This window comes from Bombyx mandarina, chromosome 12, assembly GCF_030267445.1.
Source record: "Bombyx mandarina strain Sakado chromosome 12, ASM3026744v2".
NCBI classification, from domain to species: Eukaryota; Metazoa; Arthropoda; class Insecta; order Lepidoptera; family Bombycidae; genus Bombyx; species Bombyx mandarina.
This window is the reverse complement of record NC_143219.1, coordinates 12966835-12989597: the sequence shown is the minus strand read 5'-3', so window position 1 is coordinate 12989597 and position 22763 is coordinate 12966835. Positions and strand designations below refer to the sequence as shown.

The following is a 22763-nucleotide window of genomic DNA, read 5'->3' as shown; positions in this document are numbered from 1 at the left end:
AGCTGCTGTTTACGGGCGACCACGAGGCTCACTTTTTTGATCAAAATTTGCATGTCGCAAGCTTTCAAATCAGTAACGAGTCATGCGTTCGTTTAGTATTCACTCCGTACACGTCATTAATGTATTAAAATGTTATTTATTCTCAAAGTAAATGTTTCGTAGGTGATAATTTTTACTTTGAAGTCACTTTCAAAAATTATGTTTTCTAAGTACCTATTTATACTGAAAGCCGATAACGGAGTGTTCGCTATCCTTTTGCCAGTTATTTTTTACGTTCCTTTTATATGCCTACAGTAGAAAGGTTGGTGCATGATCCATCTAATTTCACTTTGTTACTTAATTAAATGGAATTCGATGAGGCTCTACTTAACAGAGTACATTCCCTGGGTAGGTAATAATTACTTTTTTTTTTCGTTGTTTCATTTCCTAGATGTTAGCTTTTCAAAAATCGTAAATTTTCAAACGTTAATATGACAAGGTCGAATTACTGATTGAACAGGAGCTCATAACCCACTCTACCATTATTAAGGTAAATTAGATGGAAAGTTGCAGGGAAATATGAGACAAGGAACACAGGTAGGGTTGATAATTCTTCTCCAAAAAGATTGATTTTAACGTAGAAATAAAAAAAAAACCGTGCGCGTGCAACGTGGTACACGTGAATGAAGTGAAACTTCTTTTTCGATGTATACAGTATACTACGCGCATGCGTTCGAGGGCCACGCATTCACTCTCGCTCTGTCTATTTCTATTCCCCCTCCCCAGGGGCGTTAAACGCTTAACGCAACCTTGTTGGAAGTTGCATTAGAAGTTTCACTTCAAAAAAATAATTTAATTGAACCCGAGACTAAATCTCAAATGTGGTTTACCTACTTTTAACGCAAAAAGCAGATGAGCTCGTATTTCACATTGTTTCGTGGTTAGTTTTGTATTCTTCCTAAATGATTAAATGACTAGTGAAGCTTCAGTATATTGCTACTATTTTATTTCTTTTCCTTTTTCTCTAATAACGTATGATTTCAACTTTTCAAAACAAAAGTTGTGGTACAGTGGAATTTTCTCCTTTGCCTATGCAGGTGAATAACACAAAGGAAAATGACAACGACAGTTGACACCGTTGACTAAATCAAAATTAATAAAACTAGAATGTTTGAATTGTTGGTTAATGCTAGGAATATTTCGCCTACACAAAAATAAACATTTTTATCTCTGCTGTTCTAATTGATAGCAGATAACTACCATATGTCGGTCATTAAACATGTCTTAGAGTTCACATCCAAACATTTTTAGAGTAAGTGCGTTCTGTAATTCAATTGGTTTTTGAATCTCATTTGAAGGTCTGATTTAACAAAACGAAATGTAAGTGAAGTTTTAAATGCAACCAATAATGTTATGTCTACCATCTGTTACTATTATACAAAAGGGTCAAGAGTCAAAAATCTTGCTTATATTACACACACTGTTTCAGGTTAAAACTAGTATTTATCGTGATAGTTCTTATCGAAGCGGTTAACCTCACAGACGTATCATATTATGAAATTCTAGGGATAACTAAACAGGCATCGACTCAGGAAATAAAACAGGCGTATAAAAAATTAGTCGTAAAGTTTCACCCTGATAAAAATCCTGTAAGTTAATTAATATTTGTTTATGCAAAATTAATGTACTGTTTTTCAAAATAATAATCATAAATTACAATATAAAAATTAAACCCACTTTGGTAAAAAAACTTAAGATGTAAGATATGCGAAATTGTCTATTATCTTATAACACAACTTTTTTACAAAAAATAATGTTTAAACACTCTCAAAGTTTATTTGTTTTTTGTAACTTTTTATACATTACCTATACCTTATTCATGTATAAAAGTCTTGCATATAAAACAATGTACGAACTAAAACATTAATATTAAAATTTAAAAATGTCTTCTAGAACGAAGCCAAACAGGAAAAATTTCTTAAAATAACTGAAGCCTATGAAACCTTGAAGGATCCAGAGAAGAGACGCAATTATGATTTGTATGGATCATATACAACTTATTCAAGAAAATATGATTATAAATCTCAGTCGGAATATGATAATTTGTATTATAAAGGACTGTACCATAATGATCCATTTGTTGACACTTTATCTGGATCAAGTTTCTGTATGTATATATTTTATATATTATGATGATCTTACGATACTAACACTTATATTATCATAAAAAAGATTGCAAAATGTATACGACTTTTTTTTTTTTTTATTGCTTAGATGGGTGGACGAGCTCACAGCCCACCTGGTGTCAAGTGGTTACTGCAGCCCATAGGCATCCACAACGCAAATGCGCCACCCACCCTGAGATATAAGTTCCAAGGTCTCAAGTATAGTTACAACAGCTACCCCACCCTTCAAACCGAAACGCATTACTGCTTCACGGCAGAAATAGGCAGGGCGGTGGTACCTACCCGCGCGGACTCACAAGAGGTCCTACCAATTACTTACTTATTACTTTGAAATTAAATTTAAATTTAACTGCATTGTATAATGGACATTTTTTTAATTACTACATCTTATTAATTGTAATGATAACAGCACAATTCTATAGAGAAGTTGATAACAGCACAAGTCCACAGCAAAGCCGAAAATAATAAACCAATATGATTTTTTTCCAGACAATTACCTGAATGAAGGATTTCACTTCATAAATTTTTACTCACCATTTTGTCCCCCCTGTCAAAATATTGCAGATCATTGGAAGAAGTTAGCAGAAATGTATAAGGGCATTGTAAGTATGTACAGTCTTATATTTAGATCCAAAACTTACATTTTACCTATTAGTTCTGTATTACAATTTAGACATTATAATATTTAATTGAAAAGGAAAAAGTTTGTAAAATTTTAAAAGCATTAATTAAAATTTATATGTCAATTATTTACAGGTGAAAGTCGGTGCTGTTAACTGCAAATACCATAACTCATTTTGTTATAACTCAATGCGAATTGGCAGCTATCCAACTCTATTATTTTACCCTAATGTAAGTGTAATGTAACCAATTTTTATTATTATTAGTGCTTAAGTAGGTAAACCTGTTCAGGGCCCACTTGCTGTTGAGTGCTTACTGGAGCCCTACTACCACTTGGCTTATAACATGACCTACTACCAAATAAACTGTCCAACTTAATCCAATGTATAAGGTCCTATATCAGATGTGATCATAATATAAACTATAAAACTTTTCTTTCGTAGATATTACATTATAAATATTATTACAAAAGAGATTCATACCATCATTTTCACTTTTCATAAGTTCCCAATATTTTAGTACTTTGCAAGTTCCATGATAACAGCTAGACTCTACTACAGAACTGCTTTAATTTATTTAAATATAAAATCAGTTAATATATTTTGTTCTTAGGGTAAAAGTGGAAACTATTTATATTACCGTGGCGACAGGACTTTCGAGGCTCTAGATGATTTTGTAATGACATACCTAAACAGTCATGTGCATGTGCCTACCGTCTCTCAACTGCGAAATACCGACAGGCCAATTGCCTACGTTCTCGGTACTAATAGAATAGACAGGAGTGCCTTAACAAGGATTGCATATCGATTGGTGAGAATGAAAACATGTGAATAATTTTATTTATAGTATAGTAAACTCCCAATCTGTACTGATGAAATTGAATTTTTATTGATGTACCTGGTAATGGTTGGATTCTATGTACATCGGAAGGTGAATACAACACACATCTTGATGTATTGCATGGAAGCCTCGGTTGTATTGCCAATCAGCTATCTTACTCTTCAAACTGGAACTAATGTCAGGTCAAACAAAAAAAAACACGAAGTGGCACCCGCTCATGCAGGATCTCAATGTGCCCTAGCACTTTTTCGCATCAAATTGAAAGTAAATCCGTTCTTTGTTACTCGAAGTCACCCATAGATTAATTGTGAGGGCTTGAAGTTGAATCAAGAGTGAGGAGACCCGCTGGAGAAGTACAATAACCAACATCGACGAAAGGTTTAAATATCTGCAGTCTAGGCACATATCTTGAATAACATATGGCTGTCAAGGCCAAAAAGCCTTCGCGTGGCGCCTGCGCACTACCGCCTCATACGAGCTGGACCTGTCAAACTGATAAAGGTCGAGGGAATCCGCTCAATGCAGGTATAACAGGACCTGTTGCTGTGGTGAATCTCTGCGGAGGCCTATGTCCACCAGTAGTTGTCTGTGGGCTGACGATGATGATGGTACCAAAGTAACGTGGGTAAATTTAATATTATAATAAATATTTTTTAGAACGGCCTTGTAGCAATCGCTATCGTAGAAGACGAGAGCTTGAGAGATAAATTATCCGAAAGTGACTACACAACGATCGTGTTCAAATACAAAGGTTTTATTAAAGACATAGAGAGTACAAATGAGGAAGATGTTCTAAAAGATATAGTGGCTGCCTTGCCGAAGATCGAGCTAATTGATCCAGAAAAGTTGAAGGTAACATATTCGTGACTCGGATTTCTTATGTGACCCACCTTAATTCATATTTACTGCTCCCTTTCCTGTACAGTATATTATCCCATCTAAATTCTATTACTACAGTTTATTATTATGTATTAGCTGTTCGCTCAATGAATATAATTCTACAATTTATTGTCACTCCAAGATTTCATTTCATCTTATGAATTTTTCAGTTTGTATTTATTATTAACATTTATATAAACAGCTAATGTTTGGACTTCCTTTTCCTTATTCCTTCCTCAATCGCCTATCCACGCCATCTGTTGACCCTACAAGAAAAACTACGCGTGTGAAAATGGCGCGAAGTGTGTGGACAAAAACTAAAACAGGGTGCCGGTGCAAAAACAATAAAATTTGTGATTTGTTGATCAATCAGCACATATAACTCGCGCCAGTGAGAAAATAGAATAGTGCATCAACGAGCTACAGAGCGAGTCCTAAAACTTATCCTTTTCCCAGTCCCAAACATATTTAAATTCAAAACATATTTAGTGGTCCTTCGAGCCGTATAACCTATGGTAACTAGGGGCATATTCGTTAGAAAACTCTAGTTCTACATTTCATTTCTATTTAAGCTTATCCTAATAACAATATAAGTATTATTTTATTATTCAAAGCATAAAATAACAATATATTTTTGATTATATTTTTTATAAATAACCTACAGTTACTAACTACTAAATATCAAAATGAAAATAATAATCTTGACATTAACCGGCATGAGTAGTTTTAATTTTGCAAATGTCGTTGTACCAGGACTATTAATGAATAATACATTTGGTTGGTGCATATTTATAATAATAAAACTGTTCGATATTTACAGAACATACGTAATAAGTTACGTAGAGGAGAACAAACGCCTTGGGTCCTGTATTTCTCCACCAAGGGAAGTGACAGACTCGTTCTACATCAAATGAGAATGTCGTTCCCTAATTTAAATTTCGGTGAGATATTTTTATAATTCTGTATTTTTGTACACTTAATAGCCTCATTCGACCCATGGGTTGAATATACAATGGGGTTTATTGTATATTGAACCCGTGGGCTTAGAGTTTTCTTAGGAAAAGGAGCTCAGCATGCTGTATTGAATGATGCAAAAATGTGGTGGTTGTAATTTTATCAGTGTGCTTAGTGCAAGCTTTTTAACGTTCACAGCGCCCCTAGCGGCAAACGTAGGCAAACGTTCCAAGTCCATTTGAGTTAACTTTTACGCTATCGAGAACGTTAAAAACACACAATAACTGATGCCAATTTTTCTTAATAAACACATATTTACCGGCTCAGTGATGCAGTAGATAGCGGCCCTGATTGTTGCGCCGAGGGCTGTGGGTTCGATTCCCACATCGGGCAATCATTCCTGTAATGAACAAGTTTGTTTCTCTTTATCTGGGCGTTTAATATTTGTACATGTATCAGTCTCTGGTAGTCATAGTAGTAACTAACGGTCAGTAAGTAATCGGAGCCCATAGACACCTACCTTGAGATATGAGTTCTAAGGTCTCAGTATACTTACAACGGCTACCCCACCCTTCAAACCGAAACGCACTACTGCTTCACGGCAGACATAGGCGGGGCGGTGGTACATACCCGCGCGGACTCACAAGAGGTCCTACCACAAGCGATATTATTAAATTGGTATAATCGCGAGTACAAATTGTGTGGCCTGCACGGCTAGGTACCGTTATCCGGTAAATTTCTTCAGACACGTGTTGCGGTTAGAAGCTGTCCAGTGACAATACCTAATAAATAATAGTTTAAAAAAACTAACTAAATACGCTTTTAATGATACATGATATCAGTCGTCGTCGTGGCCTAAAGGATAAGACGTCCGGTGCATTCGTATCTAGCGATGCACCGGAGTTCGAATCCCGCAGGCGGGTACCAATTTTTCTAATGAAATACGTACTTAAGAAATGTTCACGATTGACTTCCACGTTGAAGGAATAACATCGTGTAATAAAAATCAAACCCGCAAAATTATAATTTGCGTAATTACTGGTAGTAGGACCTCTTGTGAGTCCGCACGGGTAGGTACCACCGCCCCGCCTATTTCTGCCGTGAAGCAGTAATGCGTTTCGGTTTGAAGGGTGGGGCAGCCGTAACTATACTGAGACCTTAGAATTCATATCTCAAAGTCGGTGGCGCATTTATGTTGTAGATGTCTATGGGTTCCAATAACCACTTAACACCAGGTGGGCTGTGAGCTCGTCCACACGTCTAAGCAATAAAAAATAAATAAAAAAAGTTATAAATATTTTATGAACAGATATGAGTAGAAGGGTTATTATGATAATATCCTAAAAAGCATCCACGCTTTTTTTACAATAAAATCATTTTTTCTTACACTATTTTGAATACAAATTTATTAAATTTATTTTCTATTTTTTAGTTGGATTTTCTATAAAAGCGTATTTTGTTAGTTTTTTTAAACTACATATTATTTGTTTTTCATTTTTTAGTTGAATTTCAATTTTTTCAATATATTTTTTTTTTTATATTGTATTGCCATCGGTCCTTAATAAGTATACCAAATTTCGGGTTAATCCGACGTTTTGAAGTGGGGGTCAAAATCATGTTCAAAGATTCCGATACAAACATACATACGTTTAAAGCTAATAAAAGCGTATTAAAAAGGATTTTTTTTTAAACAATCACGCCACTTTAACTGGTCCCGTGATAAGTTCGTAAAGAACTTGTGTTACAGGTACAAGATAACGGAAATAAATGTAAGATTTTTATTATACACATACATAATATATTTAATATACATCCATAACCATGGAAAAGACATTTTATATTTATCATACAAATATCTTCCCTTAGCGGGATTCGAACCCGCACCCCTTTGTGTAGTGACCATGTCACTTACCATTACACCAGACGGCTGTTGATTTACAGGCGAGATCGATTGCGACAAATGGGCGGAGCTGTGCTCGTCGCTGCACGTGGAGGCGGCATCCGCGTGGGCGGTCCTGAAGCGCGGCGGCGCCTACCAGCGGGCGTACGCGCCGGCGGACGCACGCACCTTCGTCCGCACCGCCGCCGCCGCCCTCAGCCTGCACACGCTCTCCGCTTCCGACCTCAACAAGATCTTGGAAGGGGGTATGTCGATAATACTTATGTTTTTATTTATTTATTGCTTAGATGGGTGGACGAGCTCACAGCCCACTTAGTGTTAAGTGGTTACGGGAACCCATAGACATCTACAACGTAAATACGCCACCCACCTTGAGATCTAAGGTCTCAGTATAGTTACAACGGCTGCCCCACCCTTCAAACCGAAACGCACTACTGCTTCACGGCAGAAATAGGCAGGGTGGTGGTACCTACCCATGCGGACTCACAAGAGGTCCTACCACCAGTAAATTCAGTTCAATCCGAATCCACCTCGTGGTAGTCTAGGGCTCCGGAAACCAGCACGAGGGATCTTTCGAACGTGCCGTGATATATTTTCTTAGTAGATTATTAGCTTATCACTCGCCACGAGCCGATGACCAAGTCGTATCGCGCCTTAGGATTGGAGATTTCAGGGTGAGGATGTGGTAGGGAAAGTAGGGAATAATGAGATACGGCGTGGCAGCGCGGCCGACCCGCGAATCTATGTTGACAACCGAGAAGTGTCAAATGTCAAGTCATGATTGCCTGCGTTTTTTTTTTTGAGATTGTTTCACAGCCCTGGATGCGAGTCCTTATGAGCCCGTAGTAAGGTTACAATTTCACTTCATTATAGTATAACTTTAAAGTTCACCTATGGTATTTGATATATCCCGCGTCAATCAGCCTCCCGTGTTGGTAAAAAAACCCAAAACCCACAGTTTCGAACAACTTTTTTTTTGAATGGATGGACGAGGTCACAGTTCACCTGGTGTTAAGTGGTTACTGGAGCCCATAGACATCTACGACGTAAATACGCCACCCACTTTGACAAATGAGATCTAAGTATAGTTACAACGGCTGCCCCACCCTTCAAACCGAAACGCATTACTGCTTCACGACAGAAACAGTCAGGGTGGTGGCACCCACCCGTGCGGACTCATAAAGGTCCTACCACCAGTAATAAATATATAAGTATATACACACGTACACAGATGTCGGCGTGTGGGTGCTGCTGGTAGTTCCGCACGGATCGCCTTGGGACAGCATGGCCGGACCATTCACTCAGACCAGCATGCACTTCAATAACGATGAAAACGTCAGTGTAAGTACGATAGCGCAGGTCTGAAGTTCACAGGTACTTTGTAGCTTGAATTGAAAGTTCAGTCATATAGAAACAGAAATTATAACCTAAACGAAAATAAAACCAAAAATTTTGTGAGATAGCGTGATATTGAGGCGTGGCGGCCGAATTAAAATAGCACGTGCGTTCGCCGTCAGATCGCGGTTCGATTGGCTCTGAAGCGGGTCCGTATGTTTCAATAAGAATAAGTATCGTTCCTGCAGGTCATTCTCGACTCAAAGGCATTATAGTTTGGAAAATAAAAAATAATATTAATCCATAAACAACACTAGTTTGATAATAGATTTTTAGAACTATTGTCACGCTGGTATGAGTAACGCTCTATCTATCGCCGAATAACAGAAACGAGTATCGAAGATACTATAACATCGATAAGTACAACGCCATCTATTGTCAGATAACAGAAACACACATCGAAGCTACTCGACTTTTTCAAAATGTACTCGATAAATCTAGGGATGTCGTATCGACTATAAAAGCGTTGCAGAGACGTAGGCGGCATGAAAGGTGGCAGGAAAGGAAATGGTGCTCGATAAGTGTTCTAAGTGTTAATTTGTACTTCGGTAAAAAATTATTTATCCCGAACCCCATCGCGTAAGACTATTTTATGCTTCACAAAGATATTCACCACGAAGTTAGAATAATATAATTGATCGTTCATGAATGTCGTGCTCATTAAAATCAAAAGGGTAGTGGGGCACCCATTTAAATTAAAATCCAATTCCTACTTTTATTGAAGAAAAATATAGAGATACAAACGTTTAAAAACTATCCTATAGGGATCGAGAGAAGATCTTTGGTCTTTTTTCAGCAAACCTAATGTCGGGGTATAACTTGTATAGACCACCTAAATAGTGACGTCATTATTTATGATTCATCATTCATCGTCTAGAATGAAATTAAAACGTTGTGAATATGTTTAATTTTGATCTCTCGCGTTTTTTTTTTTCTAAATGAATGCAATGTAATCCCGAATAGCTTGTGACATTTATTCACGAACGCCAAATCTATACTTTTATACTAATATTATAAAGCTGAACAGTTTGTTTGAACGCGCTAATCTCAAGAACTACTGGTCCGACTTGAAAAATCCTTTCAGTGTTAGATAACCCATTTATTGGGGAAACCTATAAGCCTTATATATAACATCAAGGTAAAGCCAATACAAGTGGAGCACCAATAAAGAATGTTTCAAAATTGGGATTTAAATAGCTCCTTAACATTCTATAATTCAAAAATATTTTCACTTTCTACGTAAATGAAGTGGGGGTAAAATTTTACGTTATGTCAAAGTAACTATTGCACGCGAACGGCGTCGCGGACAAAAGCTAGTATATAATATGATTTTTTTTTATTGCTTAGATGGTTGGACGAGCTCACAGCCCACCTGGTGCTAAGTGGTTACTGGAGCCCATAGATATCTACAACGTAAATGCGCCATCCACCTTGAGATATAAGTTCTAAGGTCTCAGTATAGTTACAACGGCTGCCCTACCCTTCAAATCGAAACGCATTATTGCTTCACGGCAGAAATAGGCAGGGTAGTGGTACCTACCCGTGCGGACTCACAAGAGGTCCTACCACCAGTAATTACGCAAATTATAATTTTGCGGGTTTGATTTTTATAACGCGATGTTATTCCTTCGCCGTGGAAGTCAATCGTGAACATTTGTTGAGTACGTATTTCATTAGTAAAGATTGGTACCCGCCTGAGATTCGAACACCGGTGCATCGCTCAACACGAATGCACTTCGACACGATGATTGGCGTGTGAATTAGACAAGTGCTTAATGAATGGAACTATTCCAGTTCGGCATGTTGATATGCACGGCGAGCACCGACCAGCACTGCCGAGGAGTTGCGCCGGAGAAGCCTGTCGTGCTTCTGCAGAACTTTACCAGGCGGCACACGTACCGCGGCGAGCTTAACGAGAGGGAGCTTTTGCAGTACATCAATATGCTGAGAGACAGTGAAGGTATGAGTCTGACGCGACTTGTGAGGGCATTTTTTTAAGGGATTTTATGGCCTCGTAACAAAGACCTTTAAGTCATGCCTTATTTTAATTTATATTCTTATTTTTTTGAAAAATGATATTATGAAGTCAAATGAAATGAAGATGATTAATTTGAGACATTAATCAACTGGCATGAAATTAAATGAAATAAGATGAAATGGGATGAAATATTCTCAGTCAAATGGTGATCATTTACTGAGATTTTTTCAGTGGACTTTTTAGAGGATCCCGACAAGTTACGTCCAGCGGCTTTGTATCATTTTGCCACAATTGTGCACTTTCACATATATTAAACAGTTAATAAACCACCGTTATTACACATTTAAACCTGAAGAAACACTAATTAGACAAAATAAAATAAATCATACAACTTCACTCCTCGCGTTCCCGCCAAAAAGTCTCACTTATGAGGACAGTGCGTTGAAAGAGTTATATATCTGTTGCTTTGTTTGCTTTCCTATTGATTAATAAGTTAGAATTAGAAATTAAGTTTGAAACTTAAGATATATTACTACTCAGTTGGCGGGGACTATTGAGAGTATGTTAGAGTACTTGAGATATCGTGCTAAGTTCAATAGACATCGGAACTATGATCGTGTTAGATTGGCTAACATTTGCAAAACAATATAAGGAAAAGAAAGAAAAAAAACTATTTCGAGACATCAGTCTAATTTTTCTCCTACCTATGCTGATAGCCTTGAGAGGCTATTTTAGCTTCTCCTTGACATGTAGGTGAGCTCACGGGGCTCAAACCGGAAGTGTTGCTAACACTGGCCCTAGCAAGAGAAGTGCTTCGCAGAATCTAGCAGTGGATCGGAAACGCGACTCACTGAGAAGATCCGGCGAGAAACTCAGTGTCCATGGGTTAATTTAGTCGTTGAGGCTCGGCGGGGACAGTGACCGGAAGTCTCATAGTGTGTTAGCATTACAAATAACTTAAGAACTATGTTAGTATTTAAGTAAATCTATCAACTCCGTCCCTGGCAGGAACCCACCCAGGGTCGATCCATCCTGTTTTTTTGCTAATACCCTCAAGACGTTGTTGGTGCTTCCTCCTACTCTACGCATAATGGATGCCACCTTTTTGCGCATTATCGCGAAATAGTCACCAGTGTGTTCATTCGCGAACATGCCTGATGCACTACAAGTGCAGTGGGTGGAAGTCACAAAAAATAGTATTTTTTATCACATCATCACCATCATCATCTTCAGCAGTGGACAGTAGAAAGGCAAACTGTCTACTGTCCACTGCTGAACATAGGCCTCTCCAACTGATGTCCAGTGCGGCCGGTCCGTTGCCACCTGCATCCAACGTAACCCAGCAATTTTCACCAGGTCGTCGGTCCATCTGGTAGGTGGCCGTCCCAAACTGCGTTTGCCAGTACGTGGTCTTCACTCGAGGGTCCTTCGAGGATTTTTTATCACGGCCATATTTATTGCGTTTATTTCAGATCTTGAGTTGACGGAGAAGCAAGTTTTAGAGATATCAGACCCGAGCCGCGAGCACGCGTGGCTGGTGGCGTACCTGCCCGCCCACTGCGGCGCCCACTGTGACCACTTCGTCCACCACTGGATGATCGTTGCCAGCAAGGTACCGACCACGGAGCTTCATTCGCGAAGCAGCTGCTCTTGAGTTGTTAGTCTGTTTTGGAAACGCTCGGGCAGCTGTTAGCTAATCCCACCCCTCCTGGCTGAGCCTTTGCTCGCCCACCTGTCCTAATGAAACTGGAAAGGCCTCCACGCCACCAGCTATCCCTCAATCACAAAAAAAGCCACGAAGCTGGGCAGCTGGAACATACTGCCGTACTGACATACATACTTTGATAAACAGCGGATATAACCTCTTACTCATGTTCGAATTTAATGATCAAAACAAATCAACTTTGTGACGGACTTAAAAAAGAATCTCAGTGCCGAGAAGAATGATCGAAATAATTTCAATCAGCTTTGTGTACCAAAATTCCCTAACGCGGCTTGCTGGAGGTGCTATCCGATATGAATCATCACGTAACGAAAAAAGCGTTATGATTTTTGACTTAACCATAAACAAATGTGATCATTACAAATTTATTACGTAAGTATAAGTAGAAAATATGAAATAGTTGAAAATAAATTGCATTAGGCAATATATTCTCTATAAGTGTGGGAAATTGCATACTCCTCCGTCCGCACAATTTTCGTAAAAAGTGATAAAATTTTTGCTTCACGTATTAATATATAGATGTTACTTGAAAGTACATTGTGCATTGTTTTTAATGGTACCGGGAGACTATAGACACGACGACATGGGTCATCAATGAACCTATTGAGAACATTTTCGTTACAGCTGCGACCTCTGACTTTTGTTCGAGTTGGAATGTTGCAATGTGCAAAAATAAAGAGCGGTTTCTGTACAAACATTCGATCAGCCACGGCAAGACTCTATCCTATAGCGTCTGGACAACATTATAGGTACGTATATTGGGAGATTTTTGACGTTATCATTATGGAGGGTAGAGGTAAGGAGAACCGTCTCATACGGGAGAAGCTTGAAAAAGTGTCCCACTTTCAGCACTAAATAACCGTTCAAAAATCCTCCAGAATGGCGCTAGTATAGGCATAGGCACAGGGTATGATATGAATTGAGCAGTTGTTAACTGATTGAAGTATGCTGAGTTACGAAATTTAATATACTTAATGACTAGATTGGTTAGAGACAGTGTAATATACCAGACCTCACATGTTTATATAGTCCAAAACGAATTTCGTCAATATAACCTAAAATTATTGCTGTGGTAAAAAGCGGAAACATCGATTGCATTTTCTTATCAGCTTTAAGAAGACCATAGACAAATATATGTGTTGCCACCACCTACATTTACGTAATTAAATTTGATTGAATTAATAGTTATTAGGAAAGATATCTAACGCTTATAATTAAAAAAATATAACACATCTCCTGGCGTCCCACCACTAGTGTAGGTGGGAACAATGAAGACTTGTTCTTCTATCTATCGCCGAGCCAAACATCCCGAATACACTCACTGGGATTCCTTAGTCACAACTTTTTGCGCATTTCCGAGCGTCTCTAAGGTTAAATCTGACCTGAGCCGGTCTTCAACAGCCACGACGACGCTGGTATTGCACACGCGGATAGATACCACCACCTACCTGTCTGTTTGTGTCGGGACAAGCGGTCCGATTCGAAGGGTGGGGCAAGCGTGGGGCCCATAGGCACCTTGTGGTATCTATGGGCTTCGGTGACTATCCTGTAAACAATCTACGAAATAAATGAATGAATCAATGATTTATTTTATTTCAGACAACAACAATTCCACATGTGTATATAGTATCATTGAAACATACTTAAAATTACCAAAACAAATCAAATAAAAATATATTATTAAAAATAATTAACAGTTGAATATATTTAAAATATTCCATTAAACTGATACTGACTTCGAACCAACCATTGTTATTATTATTTTTATTTAGTCCACAAGTGAAGCATGGTACAATAAATCATGTGAAAATCATTTTTTTTTATGTTCTGCAGCGTCAGTCTACAGCATTTATCGGAAGCTCCGTACATACTGGAATGGGCGTTACAGTTCATAGACGATTCGGTTGTGAAACTCAATTGGAAACTGTTCGCTAGGACCGTTATTGCCGAGGAACTGAACCCGACGAGGTAAGCGCGTGCCGCTCTATTTCGGACTATATTTTTTTAAGCTATTGCATAGCTTTTATCGCGGTCTTTGAGCGCGGCGACCGAATCGGGAAATTCCGTAACGAAAATAAAACCTAACACCCCCACTCCGCCTATCATGTAGCCCGCGTTCAACACATTCACACGTTGCGCTTGTGTAGTGTTTGTGAATAAGCGAGCGACGTGACGTCGCACTGCATGCGCGTCATGAAAATTTTGTCCATCTCTCTCTCGCGCGGTCTAGCTTATGAGTGTGAAGGGGACAGTTAATGTTTTGCTTTTGTTAATGTTTATAAATATAGCGTGTTCTCATTTTATTATTGTGTTAATATTAAATAATTATTGTCTAAATATAATTGCACAAGTTGATAAAAAATGCTATCCAATAGCTTTACCGCAGAAGTCCCCGAGTGCCACACGTGTTTTATTTTATTTTTTATTGCTTAGATGCGTGAATGAGCTCAGCCCACCTGGTGTTAAGTGGCTACTGGAGCCCATAGACATCTACAACGTAAACGTTGTGATATGAGGTCTCAGTATAGTTACAACGGCTGCCCCACCCTTCAAACCGAAACGCATTACTGCTTCACGTCAGATATAGGCAGGGTGGTGGTACCTACCCGTGCGGACTCACAAGAGTTCCCACCACCAGTATAAACACCAAAAAAATATATAATTAATTTATATACCCGTGGATAATACAGCCGTGTTGTCGTTTTGAATTTACAGCGGAAATAAACCTTGGCTCGTCTATTTCCACTCTCCCAGATGTTACCGCTGCTACGAGATGTACGCTGACTTTGCTATAGCCGGTATTGTAAGTATTTTTCTTCTCTACCCAATTGTTGGTAGCCTAAAGGTTTATTCTAGCTACTCACGGACCGGAAACCTGATGTTGTTGCTAACACTGGCCCTAGCAAGAGCCGTGTTTCGCAGAATCTACCACCAGATCGGAAACGCGACCCACTGAGAAGATCCGGCGAGAAACTCAGTGGACTAAGGTAGGGTATTATCATTAGTAGCGCATGTCGACGTCGCCCAAAACACGTCATTACGGATCCTCCCGATCCATTAACGGTGCTTTTAGGTACCTCAAGAACCGGTCACCGCCCTCGCCGAGCCCATCACTTGCGACGAAGGGCTCGACGAGCGAATTAACCCATAGACACAGCCCACTGAGTTTCTCGCCGGATCTTCTCAGTGGGTCGCATTTCCGATCCGGTGGTAGATTCTGCGAAGCACTGCTCTTGCTAGAGCCAGTGTTACCAACACTCCGGTTTGAGTTCCTTGAGCTCACTTACACGTTAGGGTGAAGCTGAAATAGCCTCTCAAGGCTATCAGCATAGATAGGACAAAGAAAAGTAGTGCTTCGATCGCAAATACGTGTCTCGACTTGCAGCTACTGAACAACGCGGTGCAACTCGGCAAAGTCAATTGCCTGAACGAGCGCGGCCTCTGCCAACACGAGCACATCACAAGCTATCCGTCGCTCAAGCTGTACCTCGGCAGGAACAGCCGCCAGCGCTTCAGCAGCGTCGTGACACTGCAGGTCAGAGACCACAAGAGCATTCTAGAAGAAATCGAACCTCATTTAAGAAGATACGACGCCAGCCTGTTGGCCACCCGCGACGGTGCTGCCAGTAATAGCATCAGACACGACGAATTTTAAATAGTTTAAAATTCAGGTTTTAGGAACGAAGTTCCTTATGGGACGATGCGGAGGGGTACCCTAACCGGGAAAAAAACGTCCGTAACGTAAGATTTTTATTAGTAATGCACACAGTGTACGACTTAACTTTGTAATAACATACAAAAAATAACACTTTTTTTATCATTCATTGACCACGATCTCAGAGCGTTCGTTTGCGCAATACACTAACTCTTATGCAAACAACCGTGAATGAATTGTACCACAATAAGTTCGCACGTTACCGAATGACCGTGGGTTGTTGCGAAACCTCCAGTTTTATTTTCTTTATACCTCGAATAGGACTTAAAATTAATATAATAAGGAACTTCGTCCCTATCCGGTGTCCCACGACACCACATATTTTTTTTTTAACAATCAAATGTAGAGTTCTATCTACTAAATGTATTTACTGCTCTTTCTAATCAATTAGTATAAATACAAAATATGAAAATTCCAAAACATCACAAATTTTATCAAAACCAAAGTGTAAGAAAAGTCTATTTAGATTACATCACATTCAGCACTGCAAATATGTTTCAAATGTTAATAAAATTCGGTCGTACTTTTGGATACAGTGACGTCAGCTCTATCTGTATGTCAGAGCGGGTCGCTTGTTAGGTAATTAATATTTTTTATGACAGATGGTATGCTGTTCCAAATCTATATATAGGAGGCTAATTGCAAAAAAAAAGAGTATAGTAGATTGGGGGGAATAGGGACTAGTTAGAATAGGCACAAATCTGGGATGTCACAATACTTTTGTTGAGTTGTTAGATTTAACTTTTTTGAACTGAAAATGACTTTTATTTAGTGTTTAAAAATATTAAATAATTAAATATAGTCATCAAATTTTTGTAACTCATTAAAGATATTAAAAATTTAATTACCTATAGTTAGGTACCTACCTAACAACCAAATAGTGCCAGCCCTATCGAAAAACTATTGTCCCCATAAAAAACAACGCCAAGGTGAATCGGGTCAAGCTAGTTTTTTTGTGTGTATTTTGTAATGAACTGTCTAATAACGCATCGTATATAAAGATTTAAGCCTTCACCGTAGACATCGGAATAAGCGAGCAAGCTTGTTACATCTCTAACCATACGTCGTACGTGACCATACGTCCCGCTCTGGGCAGAATTGTCCCGCTTTCAGACTGTCTATCCCGCTGTCCCTGAAATTAACTGTTTACTGACATCAAATAATAATCAATTTATCTTTATATTCCCAGCTCCGTCGTGAATTCTTAAGATTAAATAAATTATACAATTGTATCGAAATTGGTCAAGTAGTTTTTGTTTTGTATTGGACTCGAATATACAAACATAATACCACGCCATGGTAATCTTTTTTGGAAAATATATTTGTTTATAATAGTTTCGATAAATAAGATAAAACAGCTGATAATTAAACGTTCTTGCGTATATCATAAGTGCCAGGTATTTAAATTAACGCTTTATTATTTTTAAACCAGTGGTATTTAAAATACTCTATCATATTTTTATTACTAAGCTGAACCGAAAATATTATTTATGAAATAAATAAATAAATGTCGTTTTAGTAAGATCGTATTTCCTGAACCCGCATCTATACTAATATTATAAAGAGGAAAGATTTGTTTGTTTGTTTGTTTCGAATAGGCTCCGAAACTACTGGACCGATTTGAAAAATTCTTTTTCCATTAGAAGCCGACATTGTCCCTGATGAACATAGACTACTTTTTTAATTTTTTTTTTTTGGTTTCATGTGTGTTTTAATGTTTTCGAAGCGAAGCGAGGGCGGGTCGCTAGTTGTAATATAAATACCAAACGCCTCCAGCATTCCCTTGTAACCGCAGATTCTGAGTCCTTTTTTTTCTATAATTCCCTGGCACCCCAAGATTTAGATACATTTTATGTATTACATCTTCTCTGTTGTTGTTTAAGCATTTAAAATGTCTTCGTATTTAAATTTTTATTGTAAATAATTAATTTTAAAAACTTATAAAAACAATATGATTTATTTATAAACAATGATATTGTAATAATTTTTCATCAAAACAGCCATCGACTGATTTAGGCCCCATTTTAAATCAGTAGCTATGCATTTACTAATAATGAAATCTCATTTGTTCTAAATTAATAGTTTTAATAATAAATAAATTACCAAATTAGTTCAGACTTTTATTCAAATAACATAACTTAACCATTTCAATGTATTACAGGCATCTTCACTGAGAGAATCTGAAAAACATAAAAACAATTAAAATTTTAACTTTTGTACCTAATTGTGTAAAGAAACCAGCGGCCAATTTTGGCTAGATGACATAAAACAGCAGAAGTTGGTCCAGTCTGTCTTTTAGCTCAATCAGCCCTAAAGGATGGTGCCAAGAATGTGCTTGATCGGAGTATTTGGACCCTTAATATTGACAAATATATATATCGTTTATCAAAAATAAGCATTCTCTGCTCTTTCCTTACAAAAAAATACAGATTACACTTAACACTATCAACTGCTAGTTTATTAATCAGCTATTCTATTGCCAACACTAATTGACCTATGGTATGCAAAGCTGCTTTCTGCTTTATCTATTCATTCCACACAGGTGGGTACCACCACCCTGCCTATTTCAGCTGTGAAGCAGTCATAAGCGGTTTGAAGGGTGGGGCAGCCGTTGTAACTATACTTGAGACCTTAGAACTCATCGCTCAGGGTGGGTGGCGGCATTTACGTTATAGATGTCTATGGGCTCCGGTAACCACTCAACACCAGGTTAGCTGTGAGCTCGTCCACCCATCTATTGTATAAAAAGAAATTTAAAAAAAAATTACATGACTGAGATTAGCTATACTATACCAATTCCTCCATATCCTTAAGAAACATAAAAAAATATATGTGCAGTCTTAGTAACAGTCAAGCACGGAATACAGTATTTCCAAAGGATTTCAATATGCATAAACACCAACCCCTCAAAGCCTACAATATTGTATAAAAAGTGGATTCTTAAAAGTGACTACAATATTCAAATGAGTACAAAAAATGTAAATGTAAAATGTTAAGCTGTGATAGCTTTGAAGCTGGGCAAGCTTCTACAGAAGTACAGACAGAATACAACTGAATCTGTATAATTTTTTGTATTGATTTCATTATGTAAGGTCAGCAGCAGGCATTTTAATATCAGTATATGAGAAATTAATAAACTTAATCTAGCAATTGGTTAACAAATTGCACCCTCTGTAGACAACTATGTATTGATATCAATACTTTATAAAACTTACATCAATATTTCTGTCTAACTGTGCATCAATAATATCTTGGTCAACACTACATGGCAAAAAGAAGTCTACTGGTTCATAAACTCCTTTTGAATCTAATACAAGTCTATCTTCACCAACTTCTAAATTCAAATCTTTTACCTCTACCTGAAATCAAAGTATTGCTCTGAGATTACAAGCTTATATACAGGAGTGTGATCTGAATTTAATTTATCACAGATAAAAAATATTAATTAAATCAGACTGCTCACTGAAGCTGGTATTTTAAATTCTGCTAACAAATACTCAATTTCCCCTGTTGGTGGCTCTCTTCTAAGTCTAAACACAATTTCATTCTTTCTATGAACTGCTTCACTTCTTGACAATGCTTTGCCTTTAATTTCCTCAATAAGTGGAGGTTTGATTTTACTTTCTGTTTGTTGTATATCTCGAATCTGAATCCTATGTGATTGCAACGTTCCTATGGATTTTCTATTCTTCAATATTGTGAATTTCTGCATATCTATTTCAAATTGATATTTATCCTGTAATCCTTCAAACACAACGGTGAGAAAAAATGTTTGGAAAAGTTCATCTTTTTCAATTTTCTTGAAGAACTCTGGATTGACAGCCACATCGTAAGCAGTTGCCGGTGCACCTGATTTATCATGTTCAGTCCGTCCTTCCCCAATACTCATGGGCACTCTGTAGCTGGAGGGATCCTCTGAGCTCAATATGTACATTAACTCATCATTTGTAATATCTCTAGGGCATGGTATGGCGTCAGTTTGACATATATTTACAAATACTTTCTTGTTGTCTGGAATCCTTGTTGTCTTGACGCAAAAACCTGAAAACGAACTTATCTCATAATTATTCTTCGACGAATTGTTTAATCTATAAATTGCACATTTCCTTGCCTGGCGTTGGTTTAACAAGACGTGAAGGTACCGTATCTACCGAGGATAGTAATTTTTTCAACTCTCCTTCCACAGGAGTTTCCTGGAAATAATAATAATTTGCAATTTATGCAAATTTTGTATGTTTCTTTTTTGAATTTTTGGTACTTACTTTTACGATCCTCATATTTTTCTCCATAATTGTGGGATCAACATCTAAGGTTATCGAATTTTTTGTCATATTGCTTACTTGTTGTTATGGAAACAATAAATTCATCAATTTTAGCTACGGTCTACTTATTTTTAGTTTCGTCCACAGTTAGACAGATAAACAGTGTTGCCACCCCAGATTTTTTTAAGGCGCTAGGAGCTTACACCGGGCACTCACATGCGCACGAATACGCACACCCACAAGTGTAGGACGACATTTGCGAATGATTATGCAAAGTTTTCGCTGCATTCGTGGTTTTCCAAGTTGTGTCGGTTTTTTAACAGACATCAAAGCGCGCGAACCTCGAACCTTCGCGTAGTCTCCCACACATTCGCTTGCCCAGTTGCGCCGACGATTGCAAAGGTAACGGACGTATACTATATGCCATTTTCATAGTTCGTGAGGTCTACTGTGTAGCGTATCTTCATCAAAAGAAATCCCATAAAAACAGCATGGCTGTTAATGATGTCTGGGAAAGAATTAAAAACTCTTTTTCTCTTCAATGTTCTATTGACGAATTAAAAAGGAGGAGAAATTCGTTAGACATTCGTAAACAAGTGTAGGAGGAAGCGCAAACGGGTTCGCAAATTGAGTATGTGAACCCATTTGCACAGCCGCTAGGTTTGCGAATGAATGTTTGACGGCCCTTCACATGCGCGCAATCATTCGTACAATGTACGAATATTTGCGCGCATGTCAGTGGCCGGCATTATGGCCTGGTATAGGCCTAGACCTTTTTGGTCAAGAGAAAAATGTCGCCAGATTTCGGAAATTTTACTAATTAGAAAACCACCAACTTCCGCAAAATTTTTGAACTTGAATGAAACTAAAGAAACCCTAAATCGATTATGTTTAGGGTCAGTTTCACTTGTTCCGTATTAGGTAAGTAATCTACTATTGGTTAAATGACAGTTTTGAATGAACTATTTGTTAGCTTGTGGGAACTCATCTGGAAACTGTAAAATTGACTCGTATTCGGCAGTAAAATAAAACCACATCAATATGTTTATTTTTTAATCAAAAGAGTAAGAATAAGAATTAGAAGAGTAAAAATCAAGAGAAAAAAATATCTAAATTAAAATTCTAGACTATCAAATGAAAAATCTTCTACAACCAACTTAATCATCATTCTTATTCCTAGATGCTACCTCGACGATGTCAACGCTAAAGGTGTTGATGGCTGTGGTCGAGATGTTTTGTAAGAGTATTTTTGGTTTTGACTAATAATAGCTGCTATGACATCGCTTGGTAATTCATAGTTGAAATTCATAGTTACTTTGCATCAACAACTTTAAGCCAATTTTTTTATAAAAATAATGGCATTTATAAGCGAACCAGGCGTCCTGTTCCGCAGTTTACTTTTTACAATGTTCATGACATTAAATATTTTGATACCCGCATTAGAATGGGGCAAAGTAAGAACAAAATATTCATTAACAAATGACTTCGCCTAGGAATTCCCCTGTCATAGAGTACCTAGGCTGAAAACATCATCATGAAAATCCAGAATATTATGGGAATTTCCTATCAAAAGTATGTTGCCAGATACCTAAAAAACCACCAAAAACCACTTAAAAATAATAAAAAAATAATGAAAGATACCGCTAAGCACCTCGAAAAATCACCAGTTCTGGTGGGAAAGCCACCAAGATGGCAACACTGCAGATAATCCTATCTTCTCATTTCATTTCGTTTTCATTTCACTCCATGCCATGTTTTATAATAATCAACTTCATTTCATTTCATAATATCATTTTCATAAGAAAAATTACGTATCATTAAAATTAAGACTTGGCCTAAAGATCTTAGTTACCAGGTCATAAAATCACTCAAAAAAAATATAATCCTATTACTTTTTCGTTTAATTTGTTAATAGGACAAGTAAAGAGAACATGGTTCATACGGCCAAACATTTAATAACAAAAGCTGAAACAATTCGTTGTATGAAAAGTGAAATGGAATAAAGCTACGATCGAAATTTAGTATAAAAAACTATGTAATAGAATTATATGTATTACCATAAGATAACAACATATATGTTGGAAAAATGACATAACATCTCAGTAAAATTAATATTTACTAAGAAGATCTGCTTAGCGAAAAGCTACGTCCAGCGATTTTGTTTGATTTTCACAATTTAACACATACTACCTAGGCGGCACTGAAAATTTCGGGAATTAACGAAGTGAAACATTACTATTTAAAAATGTATTTATTGTTTTTCGAAGTATTCGCCGCGAAATTTGACACATTTTTCCATACGATGGAACCAATCATTGAAGCAACCATTCC

At 37.6% G+C, this 22763-nt stretch overlaps 2 protein-coding genes across 5 annotated transcripts in view; one reads left to right on the top strand and one right to left on the bottom strand.

Moving 5' to 3' along the window:
- The window catches only part of LOC114252079 (endoplasmic reticulum disulfide reductase DNAJC10), a 34464-nt gene extending 16184 nt beyond the window's left edge, over nucleotides 1-18280 (top strand). Inside the window, exons 1-16 of one of the 4 annotated variants that reach the window (XM_028186564.2) lie at nucleotides 62-1359; nucleotides 1469-1628; nucleotides 1933-2146; nucleotides 2655-2767; nucleotides 2922-3017; nucleotides 3399-3596; nucleotides 4284-4478; nucleotides 5326-5446; nucleotides 7401-7604; nucleotides 8591-8700; nucleotides 10549-10714; nucleotides 12205-12344; nucleotides 13080-13204; nucleotides 14289-14423; nucleotides 15171-15258; nucleotides 15841-18280. In XM_028186564.2, coding sequence (XP_028042365.2) covers nucleotides 1358-1359; nucleotides 1469-1628; nucleotides 1933-2146; nucleotides 2655-2767; nucleotides 2922-3017; nucleotides 3399-3596; nucleotides 4284-4478; nucleotides 5326-5446; nucleotides 7401-7604; nucleotides 8591-8700; nucleotides 10549-10714; nucleotides 12205-12344; nucleotides 13080-13204; nucleotides 14289-14423; nucleotides 15171-15258; nucleotides 15841-16110 — 2337 coding nt within the window. In that variant the 5' untranslated portion in view covers nucleotides 62-1357 and the 3' untranslated portion in view covers nucleotides 16111-18280. Of the gene's footprint in view, nucleotides 1-61; nucleotides 1360-1468; nucleotides 1629-1932; nucleotides 2147-2654; nucleotides 2768-2921; nucleotides 3018-3398; nucleotides 3597-4283; nucleotides 4479-5325; nucleotides 5447-7400; nucleotides 7605-8590; nucleotides 8701-10548; nucleotides 10715-12204; nucleotides 12345-13079; nucleotides 13205-14288; nucleotides 14424-15170; nucleotides 15259-15840 lie in introns of those variants that run through there. The other 3 variants (XM_089732044.1, XM_089732042.1, XM_089732043.1) reach the window with 3 other exon arrangements.
- LOC114252083 (PIH1 domain-containing protein 1) lies at nucleotides 18278-21063 on the bottom strand. The gene is made up of 5 exons (XM_028186567.2): nucleotides 20433-21063; nucleotides 20282-20363; nucleotides 19634-20211; nucleotides 19386-19529; nucleotides 18278-18350 (listed from the first exon to the last, which is right to left on the bottom strand). Exons 1-5 carry the CDS (start codon nucleotides 20499-20501, stop codon nucleotides 18318-18320), a joined length of 906 nt encoding a protein of 301 aa, XP_028042368.2. The 5' UTR covers nucleotides 20502-21063; the 3' UTR covers nucleotides 18278-18317.
- Between the last annotated feature and the right edge of the window lie 1700 nt (nucleotides 21064-22763).